We start from the raw sequence: 9,741 nt of genomic DNA on the forward strand, positions 1-9,741 counted from the left end.
GTGCCCTACGTGCTAATGATCTATAGGTGCTAAAGTCCAACCTCCAAAACATAAATGGAAAAACCAAATCCTTTAACAATGTTGCATTTATATTTTTGCTCAGTGTCATTTGTATTGTATTAATTTCATACTGAATGGTCTCTCCTATCCTAAAGTTGTAACTTTTAGGAAGTTTTTGTGTGTGTGTGTGTGTGTGTGTGTGTGTGTGTGTGGGTGTGTGTGTGGTGTGTGTGTGGTGTGTGTGTGTGTGTGTGTGTGTGTGTGTGTGTGTGTGTGTGTGTGTGTGTTCCTACATGTGTGTGCACTCTTGTGCAGATACAGTAGTTTTAAAGCTGTCTTCCCCGTACAATACAAGAGTTCAAACCAGCTTTGTCGTCTGTAGCCTGTGATGTGTTCACAAAATTGTTTGGTTAAAACCATTCATAAATTGTCATTTGCATAATTTTAATAAACCTCTAAAATAATAATCTCATTAACTAATCAGTCTTCATACATGTAGGTTTATTCCCTTGCATTTTAACAGATAAATGACTCACATTTAAGTAAACAATTGAGAAATACACGTCTGGGATCTACAATGATAAAATACATATACTGTAGCTGTGGTCTGGGTGCCAGTCCGTTTCTGCTTTAGTCAACAACACCATCTTTTTCTTGCTGTCTTTTTAAGGATGTACCAACGCTCTTGAACGCAGAAACAGCCTGGCACCCAGGCGAACATAACATAGGTTGAACAGTTTCATATTTGAACGTCGCTCTGTTCGCCCTGTAGGATTCCATAGACTATAATCTGTACCGAGCAGGTATTGGCTCATTCTACTGTGGGTCCTTTGCATTAAGCCACAATGGAACAATTCAAAAATAGGTTGAATGTTTCTTCTAAGTCCTCCGACACAAAAGGAGACACCGACTTATACTCCCTAACCAAGCAGATGGGATGGAAACAAACATGGAGGGGTATTTACAGTACAATGTGGAATAAATTCTTGCAGGTGGGATGTAGCAAAGATCTATTATATTGACTAGATAGTCTAGTGACTGCTCTAACAATGGAAATACATATCCTCGAGGGTTGGAAGGCAGACGGGAGGAGGCAAGATCAGTTTAGACCATTTTTGCCAATGAGAGGGCAGATACGCATGTGAACAACAGGCACATCCTATATCTTTTTTTTCTCCAAAATGCCACGTGCGTCCACTTATATCAGTGCATTCATAACAACCTATCCACTATGAAACTTCTATTCAATCAAATAAGCCTCCTGTAGCAAATTAGCAATTACATTTTTTGTTGACCAAATTCAACACTCATTGACCTCCATACAAAAATGACTCCCTAGTTTTGTTTTCGTGGACAGATTTTGGGCGGAGTGAACCATCTTGCTTTGCCTCTTCCTCTCTGGATGTAGCTCTAAAACAGGAAGTACTGTCCATCTGCCAGGTGCAGGGCATTGTGGGATTTGTAGGCTATTGAACTGGCCAGTCTGTCCTGTTGTAAATGTTTGAATGGGAGTTTTCATCTGAGGCTGGAATCTTGATTCAATCTTTGTACCATTTCTATCTTTGTGCCATTGTAATCCCTGTCTCAGGATGCATGCAAAGCTCATCTTTAATATTATGGTCACCCTCACCACCTCTAGTGTTGAGATCATCAGATATACTGTAGACGATCATAATGCATTTGCCCCATATGAGATGACGGCTTTGTGATTTAGGAGTGTAGCATTTGAAGTCTCTGATCCAACTGGTTTGGTATGAAGTATACTGAACAAAAATATAAACCCAACATGCATCAATTTCAACAATTTTACCCAGTTACAGGTCATATAAGGAAATCAGTCAATTGAAATCAATTCATTGGGCCCTAATCTATGAATTTCACATGACTGGGCATGGGCGCAGCCATGGGTGGGCCTGGGAGGGCAATTGCCCAACCACTTGGGAGTCAGGCCCACCCACTGGGGAGCCAGGCCTAACCAATCAGAATTACTTTTTCACCACAAAAGAGCTTTAATTACAGACAGAAATACTCCTCAATTTCATCCGCTGTCCAGGTGGCTGGTCTCAGACGATCCTGCAGGTGAAGAAGCTGGATGTGGAGGTCCTGGGTTGGCGTGGTTACACGTAGTCTGCGGTTGTGAGGCCGGTTGGACGTACTGCCAAATTCTCTAAAACAATGTTGGGAGGCGGCTTATGGTAGAGAAATTAACATTCAATTCTATGACAACAGCTCTAGTGGACATTTTTGCAGTCAGCATGCCAATTGCACACTCCCTCAACTTGAGACATCTGTGGCATTGTGTTGTGTGACAAAACTGCACATTTTAGAGTGGCCTTTTATTGTCCAGCGCACAAGATGCACCTATGTAATGATCCTGCGGTTTAATCAGCTTCTTGATATGCCACACCTATCAGGTGGATGGATTATCTTGGCAAAGGAGAAATGCTCATTAACAGGGATGCAAACAAATTTGAGCACAACATTTGAGAGAAATTAGCTTTTTGTGCGTATGGAAAATTTCTGGAATATTTTATTTCAACTCATGAAACATGGGACCAACACTTTACATGTTCCATTTATATTTTTTGTTCAGTAGTGAGATTGCACTGGGCCTATGTATCTCACCTGCAAGGGTGTCAAATAAGTATAGTCCGGTAGGGTTCTTATCTAATGTCCAGTCCCATGCAGTCCCAGTGTACAAAACTGATGCAGTGTCTATAATGTCCAGTCAGTAGAAAGGGTCATAACATCTGACTGTGTCCCAGGTAGCTGCCCTGCCCGGGGGGGTCAGTCTGGGGGTCAGTTGGGTAGTGTGTCCAGGCCCAGGGAGGCAGCGTGCTGCTTGGCCCTCAGACGTAGGTTCTCGATGCTGGTGGTCTTGCTGTTGAGGCTGAGTAGGCTGCTCGGAGCGGCCTGGAGACCCGTCAAGGGGCTGTTCCACACCTGCTGGGCCTGGGACATGGACACTTGGGACATGGATGCCTGGGACAGGGGCTGGTAGTAGGATTGGCAGGGCAGAGAGCCCAGGGGGGAGGGCATGTTGACGTTCATGCCCAGGTAGGGCAGAGAGGAGGGGGTACCCATGTCGAAGGAGGGGTAGTGGACCATGTTGTTGGTGGCAGCCATGTGCTGGCGGAACTGCTCCTGCAGACGGAAGAGGCTGAGGGGGGACGAGGCATAGGACCCTTGGGACACACAACTGCTGCCCACGCCACCGCTAGAAGAGGGGAGGGAGGGAGAGCCCAGGGGAGAGTCTGAGAGAGAGAGAGTTTAGTTATAGTTTTTATTCTTTTAGAGAGAAAGATGTATTTTCCGCTTTCAAGACTAATTCATAATAATATAGAATACACTGAAGTCCTGCAGATAAGGGATAAGCACACTAACAAAAATTGACATATGTGCCTCCTAAGGAAATTGAGGGTGCATCTACAGTATAATAAAAACATATGTCTAATGGCCCATTGTCTGTGGGATTTCTCACCTGGTGTGGGGCTGAAGCGTTTGTAGGATGGAGATCCTCCTCCCGGCTGCAGCCCTGCACCCCCCTGCTGCACCTCCCCCTGATGCTGATGCTGCTGAGTATCCTGCAGCCTCTCCCACTTCAGCTCCTCATCTCCCTCACCGTTGTCCTCCGCAGCCGACTCGCTGTCCGAGGCCTCCGGGGAGGTGACGTTCACCTCCACACTCATCTCCGCAGGCTGGGGCCGCATGGTCTCCGAGAGGGAGGAGGGAGATGGAGATGTCTGGGTGGAAGGGTCGGTGGTCTTGACCTCTTCCTCATCACCTCCCTCTCTGTTGGCCTCCTTCTGTTTTTGGAGCTGCTCCTTCTGCAGGCTGCGCTGCTTCTTGCGGAACTTAGCGCGGCGGTTCTTGAACCACACCTGGTGAGAGGATGGATTTCAGTTGTTATACAGTAAAAAACACAATTTCATCACTTTCTAATAAACTATAATGCTCTAATAGCCAAGGCTTCTGATAATGTCAATATTGGTGATTTGTTACATGGCTTTGGTGTGTCAAACGTGTAAATTATTTATTCTGACTAATATAATTTTAACTAATTGCATTTGAACTCCTTGACAGCGGAACTAAAAAACATCCACTTCTCATGGCCAGAAGAAAAAAGCAGCCGAGACCAGCAACGTTGGAAATCTTTAGTATGGTCCTATGTTCCCCCAGCAACGTTGGAGATCTTTAGCATGGTCCTATGTTCCCCCAGCAACGTTGGAGATCTTTAGCATGGTCCTATGTTCCACCAGCAACATTGGAGATCTTTAGCATGGTCCTATATTCCCCCAGCAACGTTGGAGATCTTTAGCATGGTCCTATGTTCCCCCAGCAATGTTGGAGATCTTTAGCATGGTCCTATGTTCCCCCAGCAACGTTGGAGATCTTTAGCATGGTCCAATGTCTCCCCAGCAACGTTGGAGATCTTTAGCATGGTCCTATGTTCCCCCAGCAACGTTGGAGATCTTTAGCATGGTCCTATGTCCCCCCAGCAACGTTGGAGATCTTTAGCATGGTCCTATGTTCCCCCAGCAACGTTGGAGATCTTTAGCATGGTCCTATGTTCCACCAGCAACATTGGAGATCTTTAGCATGGTCCTATGTTCCACCAGCAACATTGGAGATCTTTAGCATGGTCCTATGTTCCACCAGCAACATTGGAGATCTTTAGCATGGTCCTATGTTCCCCCAGCAATGTTGGAGATCTTTAGCATGGTCCTATGTTCCCCCAGCAATGTTGGAGATCTTTAGCATGGTCCAATGTTCCCCCAGCAATGTTGGAGATCTTTAGCATGGTCCTATGTTCCACCAGGAACGTTGGAGATCTTTAGCATGGTCCAATGTTCCCCCAGCAATGTTGGAGATCTTTAGCATGGTCCTATGTTCCACCAGGAACGTTGGAGATCTTTAGCATGGTCCAATGTTCCCCCAGCAATGTTGGAGATCTTTAGCATGGTCCAATGTTCCCCCAGCAATGTTGGAGATCTTTAGCATGGTCCTATGTTCCACCAGGAACGTTGGAGATCTTTAGCATGGTCCAATGTTCCCCCAGCAACGTTGGAGATCTTTAGCATGGTCCTATGTTCCACCAGCAACATTGGAGATCTTTAGCATGGTCCTATGTTCCACCAGCAACATTGGAGATCTTTAGCATGGTCCTATGTTCCACCAGCAACATTGGAGATCTTTAGCATGGTCCAATGTTCCCCCAGCAATGTTGGAGATCTTTAGCATGGTCCAATGTTCCCCCAGCAATGTTGGAGATCTTTAGCATGGTCCTATGTTCCACCAGGAACGTTGGAGATCTTTAGCATGGTCCAATGTTCCCCCAGCAATGTTGGAGATCTTTAGCATGGTCCTATGTTCCACCAGGAACGAAGACGGTTAAGTAAGTATTTCTCTTCATCACCCCCACTCTCCCTCTTCTACACAACCAATACTGAAAGTTAAGATGCAGGTGAAATAGTTTATTTATTTCGACTAAGTAGTATCCTCACCTGCACACGGGCCTCTGGTAAGTTGGTACACATGGCCAGGCGTTCGCGCATCACCACATCAGGGTAGTGGGTCTTCTGGAAGGTTTTCTCCAGGGCCTCCAGCTGCTGGGCAGTGAAGGCTGTGCGACTGCGCCGCTGCTTCCTGTGCTGGGAGCCATACCGGGCCTCGAGGATTATGTCTTGAAATGTGCAGCCGTTGAAGGAAAAGAGATTGGGCCAATTTAATTGAGGGACAGGTCAGATAGTGCTTATCAATAAGCCTTTCTGAAACAATGTAACCATTTATTGCATTGAACTCAAGAATACATTTTGAACATAAGACAACATAATATTTGTCCATCACACAGCATGATAGCCTGATTGTATTGCAAATATTCCTGATTTATGGACAGATTTACGCAGTCGAATGAGTAAATGTGCAACCAGTTCTTACCAGCTAGTCTCTCTGCCAGCGTGAGCGCGTGCACGGACGGCCGGTAGTCGGGCGCGTGCTGGGCATGCTGCGCTGCCTGCTGGTGAAGATTGTACATGGCATTTAGTGAGTTCATGGCGTGGAGAGAATATCCGTTCACTCCGTAGTGCTGCATGGCTTCGTCACCTGTAAATGCAGAGGGATAAATTGTTGTTTCAAACAATTCGTTATTGTTGAATTAGTAAAACCAGTAATATCAGTGTTTGATTTATGTACCTGTAAGCAAGTCTTGGGCTGCAGATGTAGGCCTAGACTCAAACATCAAGTGGCCTAAATTATTATCGAACATTTTTGTATTACACTTGTATTTATGTAGGTTATGTATTTATATTAAACTTCGTTTTTTATTTCCATTAATTTAAGATGTTTTAAGGTGTTTTATTGTCACATACACCGGATAGGTGCAGTGAAATGTGTTGTTTTTTAGGGTCAGCCATAGTAGTACTGCTCCCCTGGAGAACATTAGTGTTAAGTGCCTTGCTCAAGGGCACAGACACAGATTTTTCACCTTGTCGTCTCGGGTATTCAAACCAGCGACCTTCCATTACTGGCCCAACACTCTAACCTAGGATACCTGTCGCCCATTTTATTAAAACTGTCAGTAGATGATTTCAAATAACCTAAAGGCGAAGCTGCATTTGAACATGATCAGTTATTATATGTCTATAACTGTAAATATGTTTCTTTAAGAAGATTCAAGCTGAAAGTGACATTATTATATGACGGCATTGAGAAACCTAGCCAGCCACTAAACCTTTAAACCCCTTTTCCCACGGAGAGCTCGCAGTCCTTCCCATGAGAGTTCCCCCCACTAAAGCCCGAGGGGCTGTGTGAAATAATTAGCCTACTCTCCTGTGTTATCTCAACATTAATGCTGATATGATATTCATTCATTTAATGTCGCACTTGACGTTGTGCCTGAATAGCTAAGCGACGTGGGCCTACTAAATAGGCAAAATATATGTCCCATACAGCGCTAGCAGAATTTAAAAACGTCAACAGAAAACTACACAATGATCAGAAATTAATCAGGCACTTTTCTCTGAAAAAGCACACAAAATAAATTGGTGTGACCAGACTCATTTATTAAATGATATAATCATGTTTTAATTGAGTCCTATAAATCGCCTAATTATTGTCATTATCCATAATGTGTAGCACAATAGCGTGCATAATAGCATAACTAACCGTTTTTATTTACACAGATTAAGCCTATAGTTTACGATAAAAATGACCCAAGCCTACAGTTGAAAAGGCTACCTACCACATAAATCAGAATCTGTCAGTGCGTTATGAATTTAACCGCATCTTGGGCATTAGACAAGTCAAAACGAATCATGTTTTATTTAATTTTAAGACAAGTTGGCCTAGCTTCATGAGCGTTCATATTGCGTTACATTTTTTGGAACAATTCTGTAAAAAAGTATCTAGGCCTACAATAATATTTGTTTGAATATCCTTTTAATCCCTCAAAAATGTGGATTAAAATATGCCCCTTTTGGGTGTGTTTATTTTCTTCATTTAGTAGGCTTACATCGAGTTGAAACGTATGTCGAAAAGAGTATACAGCCTACGGTATTATTGTGTTTTATATGCTCTTAGGAATGAAAAGCCCAAAGGGTGACACGGGAATTTGTACCCCAACAATCAAGCTAAATACAGTACCAAAATGATAGTATCAGACCGCTATCACGACCTTAACATTTCAGCGTGTAATTCATTGATCATGCAGAAATGTAGAATGCTCGAAGTGACATTATAAAAATGGGTAATAAAAGCTTAATATAATCATAATAATAATCAGAATCGAACGCTCATAACCTGGATATACCTTATATCAAGTCGCGTTATTATTGTCACCAAATGCAGGAGCATGAACATTTACTAAGATCTATGTTTGAATGCTATACAAATCTTGATTTATAATTTATGATGGAAGCATACCTATTATAAATTGTCTCTCATTTTTTGCCTTGCCAATAATACAGTAGTGTAATAAGGGGGTCATTTCCGACAAATTTACAGGGATTATCATAGGCCTAAAATACAGGCTTAAATCATAGGCTTGCTTTTTACTGTCATTTATTTTATATATATATATATATATATATATTTTTTACAATGGAATGATTTACAATAAACTCGAATATGCCATAGTCCATTAGGGAACACTTTACTTTGGCCGGGACTGGGACAGAAGGTGCTTAACAAAATATTTATTTAGCTCCCTGAGTATTGGAGTTGAATGGGAGCCGTTTCTCCCGGTCTATGGCGGCTCCCGCCCCACTGCCCGGAGGCTTGCAGTGGTAGATGTAAGGTTAAATATATGCATAGGGAACCCCTGTTGGCTACTCGTCTAATGTAGGTGCAAATAGGTTTCAACTGCTAGGTGTGTGTGTGTGTGTGTGTGTGTGTGTGTGTGTGTGTGTGTGTGTGTGTGTGTGTGTGTGTGTGTGTGTGTGTGTGTGTGTGTGTGTGTGTGTGTGATTAACAATGCCCTTTTTTGAATATGGCTGTTCCTCATAAGTGTCATTGCCTGTAGCCTACATATTGTTTACAATTGCTTTATTGCGGCTTTAAATCCTTTTCATCACTCAAAATAAGAATCTCTCGATGTGGACAAAGTCAGATAGCCTTGGGGAGCTGATTTAACACTCGTTCTGCTAATTGCCGTGGATTTAGTTCTCTCCCAGACACCATAGAGGCTAAATATCGGCCCGCCGATATGCCTGTACAGGTGACACACTCTTTCTTCTACATTAACCCGATATTCAAGTTTTGCCCCAAATTAGGCCGGTAGACGTGGATAATTTAAGAAACTATTCCGGAGATTAAAAAAATGTCATGAAATAATGTTGAAGTCTAATTTTCAGTTTAGATCTTTCAAATCAAATCAAATTGTATTGGTCACATACACATGATTAGAAGATGTTAATGTGAGTGTAGCGAAATGCTTGTATACCATGCATAATGAGAAGACCCGGTCAATATATTGCTCCAAGGTTTAAATGGAAGAGGTTTAAAGTTGCAAGGAAATGCAATAAAACTAGGATTATGACAGACACACATCATTTTACTTTAATAACAGGTCCAACCTGATTCTTTATACAGATGCATGCCTTTCAAAAAGGTCTTACCTCTTACGTACACTGCCCGTGGGGTCTTGGCCTATAGCCTATGTCCGGCTGTTTTCAAATGAAATATTAGCATTCAAAGTATCATCTTGTATATTACTTCTCAATTCCGTGATGTTTAGTCCTGTATACTCATTTTTGAACTCCAAACTCCTCAGGAATACTGTAGTCCGTTTTCTGCGCGCGGTGCTCTCACTCTCCAGTCGTTCGAGAATACGGAGAGCTGCCATCTAACGGGCTCGCGCACGACGTATGGGCTTTAAGGAGCTCGAGCGCCTGGTGAGGTCATGCAGGATTTCAAATGGACCTTTGCTGTGTCAACCAAAAGAGCTTTCTTCTACTCCAGGCTTTCTCATTACTGATTTAAACTATTCATTTATTAATCATTTCCTGGACATTAATGTTATAATCATAGTATCATTAAGCCTATCAAAATATCCATATTATTATTCTCGCCATATAGGCCTACACAAACATATTTTAATTTCATTTTCTTAGGCCATACACTTTTAATTGTACGTAGAGGTCATGCATTAAGGAAACCCGCACGTTGCTCAGTCTATATTTTGATATACCGAAATATAAGTGTTTCCTTGAGACTCATTATCTTAATTCAAATATACATTTGGTA

General features: G+C 42.7%; 1 protein-coding gene across 1 annotated transcript; it reads right to left on the minus strand.

The window, feature by feature from the left end:
• Positions 1 to 484: 484 nt before the first annotated feature.
• LOC106574030 (diencephalon/mesencephalon homeobox protein 1-B-like) lies at positions 485 to 9,356 on the minus strand. Its single transcript, XM_014149541.2, has 5 exons — positions 9,114 to 9,356; positions 5,938 to 6,102; positions 5,505 to 5,683; positions 3,482 to 3,881; positions 485 to 3,254 (listed from the first exon to the last, which is right to left on the minus strand). Exons 2-5 carry the CDS (start codon positions 6,089 to 6,091, stop codon positions 2,800 to 2,802), a joined length of 1,188 nt encoding a protein of 395 aa, XP_014005016.1. The 5' UTR covers positions 6,092 to 6,102; positions 9,114 to 9,356; the 3' UTR covers positions 485 to 2,799.
• Between the last annotated feature and the right edge of the window lie 385 nt (positions 9,357 to 9,741).

Source organism: Salmo salar, chromosome 16 (genome assembly GCF_965601325.2).
Source record: "Salmo salar chromosome 16, fSalSal1, whole genome shotgun sequence".
In the NCBI taxonomy this organism is placed as follows: domain Eukaryota; kingdom Metazoa; phylum Chordata; class Actinopteri; order Salmoniformes; family Salmonidae; genus Salmo; species Salmo salar.

What these genes read in the sequence shown, in the direction of transcription:
- LOC106574030 (XM_014149541.2), bottom strand. Translation starts at nt 6,091, where the DNA reads ATGCAGCACTACGGAGTGAACGGATATTCTCTCCACGCCATGAACTCA. An exon ending in GCTGGCAGAGAGACTAGCTG is followed by an intron (nt 5,684 to 5,937) that starts GTAAGAACTGGT and finishes GCACATTTCAAG; the next exon opens with ACATAATCCTCGAGGCCCGG. An exon ending in TACCAGAGGCCCGTGTGCAG is followed by an intron (nt 3,882 to 5,504) that starts GTGAGGATACTA and finishes TCCTCTCACCAG; the next exon opens with GTGTGGTTCAAGAACCGCCG.